Genomic DNA, 17606 nt, shown 5'->3' on the forward strand with positions numbered 1-17606 from the left:
CACCCTTTCCTTGGGTCACAGGAGCTGGACTCAGCCCACCTTCTTTTTGAAGCTGGTTACCTGTCATGTCCACACTCTCCTCTGCTGTTATGAGCCTCTTTCTGGTCTTGTACCCTGAGGGAGTCCTCAGCAGATAAAACGCAAACCATGTTTGTAGAAACGCAAGGCCTCAGCCACAAGGAGTCACTTAAAGCATGTCACCGACAGTCCCAGAATCGGAGTTTGAACTGGTGTGTAGATCGCAAAGTTTCACTCACTTGTGCACATGAGTTTTCTTCTGCATGTATACTCTCTCTCTCTGTCTCTGTCTCTGTCTCTGTCTCTCTGTCTCTCTTTCTCACACACACACACACACACACACACACACACACACACTCTCACACTACTTCCCACACTGCCCTTTCCACCTGAGGAACTGACCTTGGCAAACTCCTGAACCTTTTCTGGAGGCAGTTTCTGCATCCATTTGGTTGAAGACATTAATGAAGGCGCCACTGGCAGTTGTGAAGATCCAAACTGAAGTGTCCTGGGGAAGCAGCTGTGTACCCGCTTCCTGCTCTAGCCTCGCCCCAGGCTGCCCTGCATCACCTCTGTCCATACCTGGGGCCTGCAGGGTCCCTGACAGGCAGCTAAACAAGTACAGGTCCCTGCCGGCCCTGGTGGCCTGCTCTGCAGGCACAGGTGCTCCCTCGTGTGCTGAACGGGAAAGTGACATCTGTGCAGTGTGAACAGTCTGAGCAGAGGGTCCATCTCCAAAGTCATTGGAATGAAATTCAAGATTCCTGTGCGAGGCTCACCTTTCCCTCCCTCTTCTCAAAGGACAACTTGCAAAGGATAATAAACATACAGGAAAATGTACAGCTGGACGCATTTCTTCCAAGTAAGTGCCCGTGTAACCAGAACCCAGATTGGAACATAGCCAGCCGCACCCCCAATCCCAGCCCGAAAGCCCCTCATGCCCCCTTCCCGACTTCACCCCCTTCCCCAGGGGCAACTAGTATCCTGATCGGACACCAGATATTAGTTTGGCCGGTTTTCGACCTTTGTAGAAATCAGGATTTCTCAACCTGCACACTAATGATATTTGGGGCTGGAGAATTCTGTGTTGTCAGGGGCTGCAGATGGGGAGCAGCATCCGTGGCCTCCACGGACAATTTTTAAAAAAATCAATTGACCACATTTATGTGAATCTTGTTTTTATACCCTCTGTTCTATTGATCTATGTGTCCATTCCTTTGCCAACACTACACTGCCTTGATAACTGTAGCCTTATATTAATAGTAAGTCTTGATATACTGTGCGCTCATGGACCTTGTTTTTCTTTTTCAAAACTCTTTTGGTTACACTTGGTCCTTTGTCTTTGCATATATATAGGTTGGGTCAGCTCGCCTGTATCTACAAAAATTCCTGCTAGGATTTTGATTGGGATTGCGCTGAATCTAGACATTAATTGGGGAAGAATTGACAACAGTATCGAATCTTCCAGTTCATGACCATAGTATTTCTCATTATTCAGATATTCTTTGTTTTGTTTGATCAATGTTTTGTTTTTAGCACTCAGATCACACACATGTTTTGTTAGATTTATACTTAGTGTTTTGGGCTTTTTGGGTGCTCTTATAATTGGGACTTTCTGAATTCCAATTGTATATCGTTTGAATAGAGAGATACCATAGATTTTTTTCATGTTTTATGTATGATGTTACCTCCAGGCTTTTTGTTTGTTGTTTTTGTAAACGTTCTTTGTCAGATTTAGGGAGTGCTCTTCTGTTTTTAGTTTGATACCTGTTTTCAGTTTGATACCCGTTTTTATCATGAATGGATGTTTGGTTTTGTCAAATGCCTTTTCTGCACTGTTGAGATGATTATGTTTTGTCTCTTGTTACTTCGCTAGAGTAGTGAATTATATTCATTGATTTTTGAATGTTGGGCCTGCCGTGCATTATCCTTTTTTCATAGTGATGGATTTTGTTTCCTAATATCTGTGTCTACTTTGGGTCTCTGTTCAATTAGGATATTGATCTGTTCTCTCGTCACATCTTTGATGGTGCAGGCAGGGTAACGCTGGCGTCATTAACATGACTTGGGAAGTGTTTCATAACATGACTTGGGAAGTGTCTTCTACTTTCTGGAAATGACTGTGTAGAATTGGTATTGTTCTTCCTTACGTATTTGGCAGAATTTGCCAATGAAACCATTTGGAGATTTCTTTTTTCAGAAGATTGCTGCCTCGCCCTCTGTAACCAGCGGTCCCAATGTCACTTCTGACTGTAAGCTTGGCGGTGCTGGGTCAGCTCACATCCGCCTCTCAGGGCTGGGTCTGGACTTGGGTTTGCATCTTAATTCCATTCTCAGAGGCTTCACTACTGCATCTTGGGATCGCTTCTGTGCATGCACCCCTGGGGCAAGTCCAGAAGGTATGTGGGTTCGGATACAGAATAGGGCATCCCCTTCGTCAGCTTTCTTCCCCTGGGACACTCTTTGGCTCCCAGGGGCCTTCTTCCCTAACCCTCTGGCTAGAAATTCAGTGTTTCTGTCAACTTCATCCTCCTGTGCTGTCACACAGCTCTGCACTGCCAGATGCCCGCTGGGCAAAGGAGAGAAAAGAGAAAGAAAAGACAAGGGGAGCTCCCCACACTCTTCTGACCGTGGGGCCCCTTTTCTCAGCTCCTCTGGCCTGAGAGAAGGGTTTTCTCTTGCGTTTTAGGGACACATGCCCCTACCGTTGCCATCCGTGCCACAGAAGCGCAGCCCAGCAACTGAGGCTGGCCCTGGGGTGGGGCTGGAGAGACAAGAGAACAAAAGAAATAAATTGGGGACCCCCTCAAATTCTCCCGCTCCAGGAGTCCCTCTTCTCAGTTCTCTGCCTAGGAAGAAGGGGTTTCTCCTAGGCTTTTGCTGTGGGAGCTGGACGCTAAGGAAGGAGAACCGTGTGTCTTCAGGTTTTTTCCCTCCCTCCAAGCCCCCTGCGGCTGCTTACTCGCGACAGATTCTCAGGGCCTCCATTTGTGTATCGTCCAGAGTTCCTAGCTGTACTCTATCATGGGCTTACTCGTTCTTGGCTGGCACTAGAAGCCTTGTCATTGTATTTTCACTTTGGCATAAGGATCCCCTTGGTCTGGGGCTGGAATTCTCATTGTTTAGACAGGAAATCCAGCCAGCAGAAGTGGCCCTGTCCTGCAGGCACAGGGGGGCATGGAGTCAGGACTGCTCTTCCTCCTGGGTGGGGGAACAAGCGCGTCTTCTGCATGTTCTTGGCCCCATGGTTCCTCCTGTCCCCAGGTCAGGGCCGTGACCTTGCCAGCGTGCTGCACCACCGTCCCCACCTGGGGCTCCTGGGAGTCTATGCTGATTAGTAAGATTCCATAGGTGGGAAATGAAAACTCAGGCCGCCTTTTTCTCTCCCTGATGCTTCTGCCCTGATGGGTCTTCAACCCTCTCCTTCAGAACACTGTCAGGGGGTCACCATTTATCTCCCAGGGGGCCTTCCATTTCTCTTCTCATGCTACCAGTGGAATTCACTTAAAATTAACCAGATCCAAAAGTGGAAAATGGAGAAAATCAAGAGTTCCACTAGGGTGAGGCCTTGAGAGGGCAGTAGGCCCGGCTCTGCCCTGGGCTCCCCGGGGCCACCCTGCGTGCCAATAATGATAATACTAACAGTTGTGGCTCAGGTGCGTTGAGATTGACAGCCAGGCGCTCTGTGTTTCAGGCTCATGAGCACGTTTCACCCCGACAGCACCCTATCAGGAGGTTCCCACTATTATCCTCTTTATATAGATAAGGAAACGGAGGCCCAGAGAGGGCCAGTCACTTATCCATGTCACACAGTCAGGAAGTAACAGCAAGGGGGTCCAGCCTCATACCCGATTCTTCAGCCCAACTGATGAACCCCAAGCCATTCTGCTTCACACGTGAGATCCAATTGCTTTGTTCTTATCTCTGTTAAAGGGCATGTAATGCCATTTTATGACGGTGCGTTTGAGTCTGTATTGTTTTTGAATGTTGAGCACTTCAAGGTCAGAGGTCACAGGTTACCCTTTCCATCCTTAGGTCTGTCCACCTCCTGGTGTACAGTGGGCCTTCAGCATTTGTCAAGTGAACAATGAATGGAAGGCTGGCCGACCGCATCCACCCAGCCTTTATATTTGAACCACAGAGACCTTGTGAGAATTTACTGATGATAGGAATTTATAATGTTTGTAAGCTGGCTGGAGTGGCACTGGAATTTTCCGATGAACTAGGTCACCCAGAGAGCCTGGGCCACAGATGGCATGCTCGGAAAAGACAAAACTGAGGGCGTGGTCGCTGTACAAATTCTGAAATTGCAGCTATTTCTCAGGTTGACCACACCTAGTATTGCCAGATTTAGCAAATAAAAATATAGGACGCCCAGTTAAACTTGAATGTCAGATAATTTTTTACTATCATTATAATTCTGTACTACAGTTGTGTCCAATGCAGTACGTGGGATATACTTATACTAAAAACCAAGGATTTTGCTGTTGTTGATCTGCAATTCAGATTTAACTGGTGTCCTCTTTTTCCTCTTGAGGATTTTATCTAAGGGTTTATCTGAGAATCCGCCCGGGGTTCCACCTCAGGGCCATCTGTAACTGACTCTGACCTTCTCAGGATCTGGCAAGGACTTTTGAGCACTGAGCGTGACCTTGGCAATCATGCATCTGAGCTGCTCCCCAGTAAGTGAGGCTCAGAGAAGGAGGCAGGGCTCCAGAGGGGCCAGAACCCCAGTCTCCTGGCTCCACAGAGATGGAGAGAACAGTACAAATGTTTTGACTCCTGTAGAAATTTAACTTTAAAATCCACACCCCACGAGCATCAAATACTAGTTGTGGCCGCCAGGCCCTGCGGAGGGCCTTGTAAGGGAGGAGGGTCCAGTGGGGACCCGAGCGTGGCCAGCAGGCCCATTCGCAGAGCCTCCCAACAAAAGTCCATTCTCCCTTGTTTTCTCTCAAAAGCCCATTCTCCGTTGTTTGCCCTCCGCTGAAGGGTGGTCATTATTCAGGGAAGTGCCTGAGCCACACGTCTGGTTACCGTGCTTTGAAGATTTCCTTTTGAAAGCATTTTCTGTTTCTTTCTCGGAAGAGGCCCAGCTTAGGGAAGACTTACGTAACCTCTGTCTCCTCAGCAGGAACAGATGGGGACCAGGAGGCCTCCCCTGTCTTCTGAGCAGCTCTGCTATGGGGGTGGGGTGGGGACTGCGTGGGCCCCAGGGGACAGTGCCCCAATGTCCATGACAGCTGTGCCCTCCTAAACCCCTCCACCCAGCGCTTGGAGACCATGTGCTAGGTGGTGACCCCCGCACTGAGAGACGGGACCCTGTGGGTGGGGGCACCATCCTGGCTTCCGAGAGTGGCTGGTCCCACAGTGGTGATAACCCTCTCATGCGCCATGCACGCTAGTGTTTGAAGCATTGTTCTTAAGGTTATAAAGTTTAAAATACCATATGCCCGCTGACCAGAATAGATCATTTTTTAAGTATTTCATCATGTTTGCTCATCTTTTCTTACAGTAAACTATTACAGACAAAGCAGCCTCCTTTATCCCCCATGCCCCTCTTTCTCAGAGGCAGCCGCTGTCTGAACCTGGCTTCTATATTCACTATTCATGTTTACACCTTTACTTACATATATGTGGATCCAAGAATAGTGTATAGTATTATTTTGTAGACATGTTTTTAATTTTAGGAATAGTATCTGCGTTTATTTTGTGGTTTGTCTTTTCTCCCTAGAAAACATTTTTCATGTGATGTGAGAGCCTTCCACAGCTTCCTTCTACAAGGAAATTTATATTAATTTCCCCATTTTTAAATGAGAAACCTGAGCCTCGGGGAGATTAAGAAATGGCCCCAGATAACATAGCGCATAGGTCTTAGCGCTGGGGCCAAATCTCATCATGCCCAAGGTTCCTAGCTTGTGGTCCTAGAATTCATTCATTCATTCACCAAATATTTTTTGAGTGTCTGCGCTGTTCTAGGCACTGGGGATAATGTGGGGAAAAGGGAAGTCCCTGCCTTCCTGGAAGTTGTGGCCAGGAAGCACAGCCCTTACAGATGACATTGACCTTGAACAGTGGGCATGGGTCCACTATGTCCTGGTGCCCCCTCTTCAACAAGCCAACAAGTATTTTTCTGATCTTGACATGATCTGATGGGGAGACGAGGCTCCCTCCCCCCACCCCTACCCCACCCATGTCGTTCTGATTGTTACTAACTCAGCAAGAGGAATCTTGTTTTCTTGTTCTGCCTCTGTGAGCCACACTCTCCTCTGCATGACAGCCCTTTCAGTGTTTGATGTTAAGGGGCCAGTGAGACCCTCCCTGCCCACTGGCGTGAGAAGACCCAGTTGCCACCTGGAGGACATCTCCAAAAGTGGCTTAAAAGTAGACCGAGGCTGGCTGGAGGGCCATTCCAAGGGACCTTCCAGATGCTTCTCTCGCCACCTGCTTCCAAGCTGGCTTCAGCCTCTGTTCCTTCATTCTAGTCTCTCTTCTAGGAACTGTGTGCCTATGTATCACAAGCTCTGAAATGTTCCTGCCATAGACCCAGAAGTTCTGTATCTGGGAGTCTGCCCCAATAAATAAAAATGCATGAACGCACACCCACATGTATGTACAAGGCTGATCATCTGTGTGTTACTTATAACACGAAAAATGGAAATTCCTTAATCTCCAATTCTAGGGGAAATGGTTACATTATGGCTTGTATTTATGATAGAATATTATACTACTGTTAAAATGGTATGTTAATGGACTTTTTATACAGGAATCTAAAACCACATGTTTAAACGTGTTCTGTCGCTCTTGTGGTTTCTCTCGTGGTCTTGGTCTCTCTTTCTCTCTCTCTCTCTCTCTCTCTCTCTCTCTCTCTCTCTCTCTCACACACACACACACACACACACACACGGAAAAAAGATTCAAAGGAAAAATAATCCCAGAGTGGTGGGATTATGATTCTCACTTTTTTCTTTATCCTCTTTTATATTTTCTTAATGTTCCAGGTTGAGCATATATTACTCTTAAAATTACAAGAAAACTAAAGGCATTTTACAACCCATGCTGTCATGGAGGGGCCTGACATTGAGAGGGGGGCGTCTGAAAGTCCCAAGGAATTGCCAGCTAGTTGTCGGGTGAGATGCCGAGCTGCTCTGTGCCTTAATGCTTCCATCTGCAAAATGGGTGTGGGTGTCTGCCTCCAAAGGTTGCTGTGAATACTAATTTTTGTAGACTGAAATACATACTGACGATTATAAAAAAGCAAACGCAAAATCCCATTAGATGTTGTATCTTCGCAGGCGGTGGCTTCACCACGCAGGTGTCCCTCTGGATGGCCGTTCCTCCCAAGCCCCCAGGACCCTGGCTAATTCTCCCTCTTGTTCTTCACAGCTGCCCATGATGGGAGGAGCCTTCATGGACTCGCCCAACGAGGACTTCAGCACCGAGTACTCCCTCTTCAACTCCTCCACCAACGTCCACGCGGCCTCCAACGGCCAGGGCCAGCCCGAGGAGCCTCCGCGGTCCTCCAACGACGCCGTCTTGCTCTGGATCGCCATCATAGCGACGCTGGGGAACATTGTGGTGGTGGGTGTGGTGTACGCCTTCACCTTCTGAGCAACAGTCTCCAGGAGCTCAGGGCGGCCTGCCCTGCATGGGGCTCACGGGGGATGAGGCTCGGTTTGCATGGGGCGCCGTCGCTGTTGGTGTTTGGCTGCGCCCACGTTCTAGAACCAGGACTTCGGATGAGCACATGGCCTCTCCAGGGACAGCGACCATGCATCTGGAACTTCCCCAAGCAACCCTGACTTCAACTATCCCATGCGGTGGTAAAGCGGATCCAGAAAATGTGGAGGCGTGAGTTTCCAGCCCCCGGAGGCCTGGCGGGGCAAGGCCTTGGAGAAGCAGATGGGGCGATTCTTGAAACTGCTTTCCAAGAATAAGAGAGAGACCGAAGGGAATGAGTTAGGTTCGAGATACAGACACGGCTGGGTGATCGCTTGCTGGCAGTAAATAATCACTTACCGTGTCTTGTTTTCATGCAGACTTACCTTGTGTGGAGTGTGGGGTGCCCCGCCACAGCACCCTCAGAACTTGATGTTCCCATCCAATCTCATTCAGCCCCTTGGAATATTGGTGGCCGTCACTTGAAGGGCTATCGGACATTCCTCGTTTGAACTGGAAATAGCACCTTTGTCACCAGACACCTGGCCCCGTAGGAGACCTCAAAGCATCAGGAAACCCAAGAATGAGAATGAGAAGATTACTGGTGACCTGGCAGGATTTCTGGGGTGTGTGTGTGGGGGGGGGGGGGGGGGGGGTGTTATCTGCTGGATGGACTTTCTCTTCTTTTTAAAAAGAGGAGAAAGAGCCTTTAAAAATTAGATCTGCCAAGCAGTTGACTCTTCAGGTCACTCACATGAACGATGCTCTCTGTTGTCTGAGCAATCACGGAACTTCAGCGATGAGTAAGGCCCGTGTCCCCTTAGTCATGTGATGGACGGGCAGGAGAGGAGGCTGGTGGCCTGTGCTCACCAGGCATGTTAATGAAGGGACCGGATCAGAAGGGACGTTTCCTGACTCAGCTCAGGGCTCTCGCTCAGCCCTCTTTCTAGAAGATTCCTGCCTTCTCAGCTGCCTTCAGGGAGAGTAATCAGAGGGTCCTGAACTGTGTGCGAGGTGGGCAGGGCATTCAGGTACCTACATTTTAAACTCGGCTTGGCTACCATGCACTCTCTTTCTTGCAGGTGTGAATGAGCTCTGCCCGAGTCAGTTTCCTTACATTCTTAGGGGGCCTGGCAAACAGGGGAGCCCCCACATAAAGACCAGAGCAGACAGGACATGCTGGGGGAACAATATGGGAAAGGGCTCACTTTTCTTCAGACCTTAGGAAAGGCTATTGCACAGCAACCCCCTTCCAGAGGCAGCCTGCCTGTGTGACAAGACTGGGTGTGAGAGGACGCACTTTCCTACAGGCGGGTGGTGCCTCTCCCCTTGCTTTCTCCCTGCGCCATACAAAAGAAAATAAATGGCACCAAGTCCCTCTTTGTGGTTGAGAAACTTGCAAGACTGGTTAAAAAGCTCTTGCGCATGGTTGGGAACAATTGCATAAAGATTGAATTTGGCATTGTGGTCTCAGGAGAAATGTGTTCTTGGTGACAGGCAAAGGGACATCTTAATTGTCCAGGGGCAGCCAGTCGCCTCTGGGAGGCTGGCACTGAGCTGCTGTGATAACAGGATTACCAGCCTGACCTCCAGACAGCGCCGGCAGAGGACCATCAGCTCTTATTGGTCACATCTGTCACTGCAGCCACTCAGCCACAAATGCTTCAGCTCAAGTGGAGGTCAGGAGCGCAGAGAGGGAGAAGGGATGTGGGGCCTTCTTCCGGGATTCCTTCTGAAATCCCCGATGGCCCTGCTCTCTGCAGGACCCGCCAAAGGGCTGGGCTGGCTAGTCAGCTGTTATGTGCCCATCATCCCAGCAGACTCCTCTCTGTCAAGTCCCCATGTCGGCCCCATGAGCAAGGTCTTTCTTAGAGAGCTGACGGGGGAGGTCAGAGCCAGGGTTGGGGAGACAAGGCGATGCTCGGTGTCTTCATGGGGGTCACTCAGCCCAAATACTCTGATTTTTCCCCTGCTGACCTCACATCCCTGGGGGAGTCTGCAGCCCTGTAAGAGGCAGATGGCATCTCCCCATTCTCCAAATGGCCTGTGGAGACAGGGTTCTATATTTGCTGTGATGGGGGGAGGAGAGAAAGGATGGCTTCTCGCTCTAAGAGCACTCCAGCTTCCCAGGGCATTCGTGTGGGCCTGGTGTTCAGTGGGTACTTCTGGACACAGCCATCTCCCCCATGAAAGGTTTTTTATTTTTTTTCCCCTGACCTAAATGTCAGTTAAATTTAACTTTCAAGTCTTTCTATTCGGTGTCAGGGCCGTGGATGGTCAGGAGCTGTAGGGACCATCTTGTCCAAACTTTGCATTATACACATTGCAGTGACTTGCTCAGGGTCATTCCATCTCAACCTCTTATGGTTTCATTATCCATCATTGCTCCAATACACAGATAAGGCTCCAGAAGCTCAGAGAAGTGGAGTAACTTGCCCGAGGCTGCACAGCATGAAAGTGATAAGCTGGGATTTGAACTTGGACCATCTAGCTCTAAAGCCAGCCTCTTTCTGCAACGCCATGCTGTCTTCAGTGGCTGGGTGTTACCTCCAGGGCACATTTAAACCAGGCCCTGAATCTAGAGGCCATTTCCCAATGTCCCATGTCATGGGGTGGCTGGGCCAGCACTGGCTCCAGCAGGTGGAAGTCTCAGAATAGGGCTCGGTCATCCCCCTGCCTGATACCCTCTCTGTGCCCAGGTTTCAGGGTGGTGGTCCCTGTTGCCTGCCCGCCTCTTTAAAGTTGAGCACAAGTCTCTTTGTATGGCCAGAGAAGTTCCCAGAAACCAGCTTTCTGAGGACGCATGCAGAGGGGAGCCCCACAGAGGAGCCCCCAGGAGTGAGGCTCGTGCAGCCAAAATTGGTGAGGAGGGTCATGGGACAGTCTGTTGTAGGTTGGGTCCCAGCCGGGGCTCCCCCAAGCAGGAGGAATGATGCTCCTCTCTTGGACCCCATCCTGGGGCACCCGTCTGGCTTCTACTGGGTAAGGTGGCCCCAGAGCCCACCTGGACTTCAGGAGCCAGAGGAAGGGCTGGCCTCTTCAGTAGCTGCTCCTCCGAGAAGGGGTCCTACATTTGACGGAGTGTTCTTTGCGTTTGCCCCTCCATTTCTGTTTTGCAAGCTGTCGGTGTCACGACCTGTGTTAGTCGCATGAGGGAACTTCACTGAACAGAGCAACAGCTGCTTTGTGAGGTCATGCGTCCTGTCATGAGCTTTGGTGGAGAGGCTGGAGGACACTTTTGGCCAAGTGTGTCCTAAGGGGATTCCACCCCCTGGAGGGGCCTGGGTAAGATGACTGCTCTGCCAGTTTCTTCTCTGTCATTGTTGTCCCTCCCTTTTTCCATGAGATCAAGGTCAGGAGGCAAATGGGACAACCCTCACCCTCTATACTCCCCCAGAGAGAGACAACTATATCTCCTTTCAGGGATCCCCGAGGATCCGAGGGGGAAAGGAAGAGAGGGCAGGCTAGTGGCACTTGGCTGGAGAGGCAACAGGCCATCTTCCAGCCCATTCTAAATGGAAGGCTTGGACGCCCGCCAGGCCACTTGCATATGTTGGACTCCCTCCCGGGAGACGAGAGATTCGCTGTCTGCGCCGCTGCCGGATTCCTTCCAGACGAGTGGTACTGTGTCAGGAGCGTGACCTTCTGACCTTCCTTCATGATTAGTAGTGACATTATCAATAATGATTCTTCATGCTGCTGTCGTTTCCTGTGCATCTTCCTTGTGCTGCGTGTGTTTGCATGTCATTTCCTTCTCAAGTCACCCCTCGGGGGCAGGAGCGAGGCTGCAGAGAACTGCACATTGATTGTCCATTTTTCTGTTGAGAAAACTGAGGCCAGGCTATGTGCCCGAGAACCCCCAGCGGAGGAGCTGTGATTGGGATCCACCTCTGTTGGCTGTACAGGCTGGGTAGTCACCCTACCGCCAGCTCCCTGTGTCCACACCCGCCATGGTGAGCCCTGGAACGGTCCGTCCCAAGATGGGCCTCTGAGGCTGGGGCTGTTTCAGTCCTGGAGAACGGATTTGAGTGTGAGTCCTGGAAAGGGCCAGGCAGCCATATTTATCAGTCTCGGAACCTCACAGCCTTAAGGGGCTTCAGGGAGCATCGACTCAGGACCTTTAGTTCTGGGGAGGGCAGCTGGGCTACCCGGTAAATTAGTGGAGCACCAACAAGACTCCGATGCCTGGCTCAGGGCACCGTCTATCCCAGAATGCCGGGCATTCGCCAGGGAGCTCTGGTGGCCCTGGGACAGGCATCGTGCTCTCTGCCACCTGTTGCCCTGCCCCTTTTCCATGTCCTGCAAATGCCCTTTGTCCCCAGAGTGAGTTCTGAGTGGGCTGGACACCCGAGATGCAGTTCTCAGAGCCAAAGGGAGCAGCTGGAGCCTGAATGCTCTGTGTCTGCCTGGGCCACCCGCCCGCCCACCCTGCCAGCTCCACGGAACCCTGACCTTGGTCATTCAGTGAGAGGGACGGAGGAGAGGCTGGGGAATTGAGCCCTGAGAGCCCAGAGGGCCAGAGTCTGTAATCTCCAAGTAGAAAAAGGCCGCTCGCAGAAACCCACTTAACCAGAATTACACGGAGCCCAAATGTTCCCAGCGAGGCACTTCTGAGATCAGATCTTGAGCATTTCCTTTCTTTTTTTCCATTTTCTTTTTTTTTGAGGGGGGGTGGTGGGATGGGGGGATGGTGGTTAAAGGACAAAACAATGCAAACCCTAGTGATGGAAGAGAGGAAGGATTCCCCCAGAGTGAGAAAACGCTAGCTATCAGGAACGTAATAGAATGGTCGAAAGTACATAAAATGGACTACATCAATTTTGGAAAGGAAGTCTGCCTTGTTGATTCTGAGTCACGGTAAAAGTCATAAACTGTTTTATCAAGATGGATAATAAAAGCAGAGAAAGCTCTTGGAGAGGCTGGACAGGCGGTGCAGTACCCGGGATGTACAGTGTGCACAGCGCTCCATCTCCATGGGGGAGTCCAGACCCACGTCCCTCACCGAGGCCCCTGTATGTGGCTGAGCAGCCGCCGATGGCCCCAGTGTCTGTCTTTCCCCAACATCATTATCAGAGAATCACTGCATTTTCCGTTCAAAGCATCGTCCCAGCAATCCCCGTGGTTCTGACCTAGGCTCTGTGATCTGTAAATTGGCAGGGAAGGGACTTCCAACCTTTTACACTTGAGGAAACTGAGTCTCCGAGGGGTTTGGCAGTTACCAGGTCAGGGTGGTCAGCAGAGAAGGGGGTCTTGAGCGCAACACATCTGTCTACAAAGTTTTGGAACCATTGGGCCAGCGCTTCTCCATGGGGGAAAATTCTGTTCCCCCAGAGGACTTTCGGCAAAGTTTGGAGACAGTTTTGGTTTTCACAACTTGCAGGGGAGGAGGGGTGGTTCTAGTGGCATCTAGTGGATAGAAGCCAGTGATACTGCTCGACAGCCTCCACGACTACAAATTCTCTGGCCCCCAAACACCATTAGAGCCGAGGTTGGCAAACCCAGTGCTAGGCCATACTTTCTCTGCTCCCCACACGATGCTATTTCCCCAAGGCCCGCGTGTTCCCATACGTGAGTTACTGAATAAATCAACAGCAACGATCCTGATCGCTGCCTCAAGTTCAAAGAGGCCCAGCCCAGAGCCGTGATCTGGACTCTGGCAAGACTTGGAAATCCTCTTGACTCCATTTTTACTGTCTTGTGCTTTCATGAGGAGCCCCAGCCTGGATGGAGAAAAGCCTACAGAGTGGGTGGGAGGGCAGGGCGGACATTGTCCCATGTCCCCCCACCAATGCCTGCGAAGCACAGCTTAGGGGGAAGCTTACAAAGCGTGTGGTGGGGGCGGGAGGCAGCTTCACAGCCTTGGGGCAAATCTACATCTTCGCTGGTTTCTGACCCTTTCCACGTGCCCCGCCCTATTTCCCCCAGTTGACGGCTTCCCACACACTTTCTACTACAAGTTTTACAGAAAACTTATTCTTGTAACTAGCCGCCCTCCAGATCCCAGTTCTTCCGAGAGAATCGGAACTGGTTCTGTGTTTTACTAACCTTTTCATAATCAACTTGTAAATGTAAGTCGTTTACTGAATAAAAAGGTATTTTAGCTATTCTCATAGTCCTTTGCTACTCAAGCCCTCCGGTTTTGCGATGAGATTGATCACTAACTTTGACTACGGTGAAAGGCTATTTCTTAATATAGGGTTTCAGTGCTCTTTTGATTAAAAATATCTAACTTTGATGGATGTCAAAACGTGACTGTGGAATTGTGTGCCTGTGACTATTAGTGCTGTTGGTGTTGTCATCATTTTTTATTATGATAATTAAAAGAAAATAATAACACCTAAGTGTCTGAGTCCAAGCTGTGCTTTATCCCCAGGAGACTGTCCACCACTCTTTGTGAGGCTCAGCTCAGGGTCACCTGCATTCTGCTCCTTCTGCCCAACCCCTTCCGTCCCCCCAGGATACCCTCCTCCCCTATGCCCCTTCCTGACCCCCTCCTCATCTCTCTGGTAGCAAACCGCAGAAACTCTGTTCACTTAGCCATCACCTGTTTCCCCACCCTCTGTCATCTGAGAGCAAAGTTTATCTCATTCAACGTTTTATCCCCTGCACCTACCACAGTGCCTGGTTCATGGTAAACATCCAGCAGACATTCAGGGAGTGAATGAATGATACCTGAAAGACCAGCCCTGCAAATTTGAATCCTACCAGGGACAGTGAGTGTACAGTTAGTTTTTTCACTGGTTCAGTGGTCACCACAAACATACAGCACTTCCTGGGTGTTCTGTGCAGTTCTGAGCTCTTTACATACACAGTGACTCTGTGTAAAGTGGGTACTACTGTTATCCTGCTTTTACACATGAGGAAACTGAGGCATGGAGAGGTTTCTCGCCCAAGGCTGGGTAGCTGGTGAGTGGCAGGACCAGGAGTGGAATGCAGGATTGGCTCCCAGTCTATTTTCTAATGGCTGTAAAATGTCTCCAGAATATTTGTTGAGCGCTGACTGTTGGGGGCCCTGTGCCAGGAGCAGGGACACTGAGGCAAGCAAGCAGATGCTGCTCTGGAACATGGTTCTGAGGTGGGAGAGGCACAAAGAATGTCAGGTGTTACATGCTGAAATGAGACGGATCAAGTATTGGGTTCTGCACTAGGGCCCCTTCTGAAGCATCCATACCAGGCCCTAAAGGAGGTCTGCGTGGTGGCCAGGACCTCACTGAAGCAGGTACAGTGGGTACAAGGATTGATTGGATCAGTGGCTTATGCAAGAGTGGACAGCTAGTGGAGCTTGGACCCAAAGCTCTGGGTCCCGATTTAGAGCCTGGTCACCCTAAAAGATAGGAGGGATCTGCCTCTGGGGCAGGTGCAGGAGGGGCCATGCCAGTCGAGATTCATGGCTCAAGTGTCAAGGTTTCATGACCAAGAAGCCTTGGGCTGCAGAGGTTCCCCTCCCCACAACTGCAGCCTTGGACTGGAGGACAAAGCAGTAATGGGGGTTAGGGGGATAAGTGGTTAAAACCAGCTGGAAGGGGCCTGAATGTCCGTGTGGGGAGCCATGGTGGGCAGTGGGCTGCCATCAGCTGTACCCGAGCGGGGCTGGTCCTCAGCGTGGACGGGGCACAGTGTCTGGAGCAGGGAAGCAGCAGAGGAGCTGGGAAGTGACTCCCGATTGGGCCTCTCAAACCCAAATCCACCCCTCCCACACCTCCCCCTGCCCCCAGCTTGGGCCAACAGCTTTGGGTCCTCCTGCCCATCACGCATGCAGACGTGACAGAGGTATTCACACAGCCCGACACACTGTTCTCAAGACGGAGGAGCATCATTTGGAAATAACCAAGAAAGCCAGCAGCAAGATTTTTTCAGGCAAGAAAGCGGCAGCCACAGTCCACTCTGCTGTACTTCTGTTCTAAGGTGCTATAGCGAGGCTAGTCCATACCCACAATGCCCCTGGCTACCCCCCACCTCACACCGACCCCCCCCCCCAGCAGTTACACTACATTTTGGGTTTTACAAATCTAGTTTATAAATACCTATGTTCACGTTCTATTTGCCTGCTGCCAATTAATCTTGGTATTTTCATGGTTTGAAATGGGTTTCGTGAGCAGAATGTCAGGATGTGATTTTGGGCCTGTAAAGAAGTAATCTTTCAAGCAACCAGAGCTCTTCACTTTTGTCCAGGATCCGGCTGAACTGGTGGGGCAGGTGTGTTCCCCTCTCCTGGACCAGCCTACCTATTCCACCAGCTGTGCCACCCTGGAGAGCAAAGGCCCCCTTAGGCTTACCCTGGTGTCACTACAATGCCCAGTCCAGGCATGGCCCATGTACTTCCACACAAGTGGGTGAATAAAGGAGAGGAGCTGGGATGAAAAATGCAGCCGCCCTTGGTACCTAGTAGAATGGCCACTTCCTGCATCACATCCCCAGAGTCGCCAGAGCCTAGAGAGGCTCAGGAAAGGGGGGTGGGGGGCAGCGACGGTGATGAGCCTCCTATGATTCTGGGAGCCTGGCCTGTTTACAGAGCTTCAAAGCCTACCCTCCTGGGTAATTCTGGTATTTTTCCATTTGACATTAGCAGGCTCCTGGTCTTTCATTACTCAGGTTCCCACAGAGCTCTGGCCTGACCAGGGCAGCAGAAATGTCCTGATCATTAATATTTATACAAGCCAGGCTGCTGAGGCCTTTTCTGCAAACCACACAAACAACATTAACCACCACGGTAACCAGCACTTGTGTGCTGCCCTCAGGGTTTGCAAACCACTTTCCAACCCAGCTTTGATGCTCTGGAAAAGTGCTCAGATGTGGGCCCCTCCCAGCCAACCTCTCCCCCCTCTACTCCCCCAGCCCCTGACCCCCACCCCTACCACACCACCTGCCTGGGCTGGGCTCTGAGACGCTGAGGAACAAGGCAGGGTCCCTATTCTTTGTCTTAGGGAGCAGTGTGGGTGCAAATGATCAGCTGAAGACAAATAGGGCGCAAGTGTGCACAGTGGGAAACCGGGGGGCCAGGGGGCGAGGGGAACCAGAGAAGGGCCTCTCAAACAGGCTGGCCCCCTAGGCCAGAGGCCAAGTCTCTCCAGCTTTTAGAAAAGAAAACTGAAGTTCATGTATTCATTTATTCAATAATTAATGGTTGAGCACCTACTATGTGCCAGGCACTATTCTAGATACTGGGGGTGCATGAGTGAACCAAACAAAGCATGTGTTACCACCTTCTGAGGGTGAACACAGACAACAGGGAAATGAAGAAATAGCTGAATAATGTGGTATCTGTGACGTAATAAGAAATAGTTAATAGTGTATTGCTAACAATATTGTATCATACACTTAAAAGTTTCTAAGAGAGTAGATCTTACGTTAAGTGTTCTTACAACAACAACAAAATAAGAATGAAAGGGATGGAGGAAATGTTGGGAGGCAGAGCCTTGATGACGGTCATGGTTTCACGATGTGTATTTATCCCCAAATTCCTCGTGTTATATACAGTGAATATACACAGCTCTTTACATGTCGTCATACCTCAGTCAAGTGCTTAACAATAGAAAGAAACACATGTTCGGTCTTTGGCCCTGGTTCCTGACAGTTCCCTGCAGGATGAGCTGAGGCTGCCCTCTGTAGGACTTCTCCTGAAACTGCTACGCTTGCTTTTCTCTTTGCCCCCTCCCTCAACAACCCCCGACACCCCCAGAAATACTTCCTTAATAAATTGCTTACACATGTCTCAGGTCTGTTTCTGGGGAACACATCTAAAGCCATCGCCCTAACTGTCCTGAGAACTAGATTCATTCATTTCCATTTTACAGATGGGGAAGCTGATGCTCAGAGAGGTCAGGTGAGTTGTCCAATGTCACACAGCCAGTGAGTGACGGAGTGGGCTTCAAACCCAGTTCTTCTGGACCCCACAACCGAAGCTGCCCCTGCCTCCACTGACTGATCTG

General features: G+C 50.4%; 1 protein-coding gene across 2 annotated transcripts in view; it reads left to right on the forward strand.

Moving 5' to 3' along the window:
• The window catches only part of C3H14orf132 (chromosome 3 C14orf132 homolog), a 46473-nt gene extending 32455 nt beyond the window's left edge, over positions 1-14018 (forward strand). The window contains exons 2-3 of one of the 2 annotated variants that reach the window (XM_088797471.1): positions 7020-7148; positions 7405-14018. In XM_088797471.1, the coding sequence (XP_088653597.1) occupies positions 7083-7148; positions 7405-7629 (291 nt within the window). In that variant the 5' untranslated portion in view covers positions 7020-7082 and the 3' untranslated portion in view covers positions 7630-14018. The remainder of the gene's footprint in view (positions 1-7019; positions 7149-7404) is intronic. The other variant, XM_074326740.2, reaches the window with a different exon arrangement.
• The last annotated feature ends 3588 nt before the right edge of the window (positions 14019-17606 follow it).

The sequence above is a fragment of the Rhinolophus sinicus genome, chromosome 3 (genome assembly GCF_057876585.1).
Source record: "Rhinolophus sinicus isolate RSI-liver-muscle chromosome 3, RSI-T2T, whole genome shotgun sequence".
Lineage (NCBI taxonomy): Eukaryota > Metazoa > Chordata > Mammalia > Chiroptera > Rhinolophidae > Rhinolophus > Rhinolophus sinicus.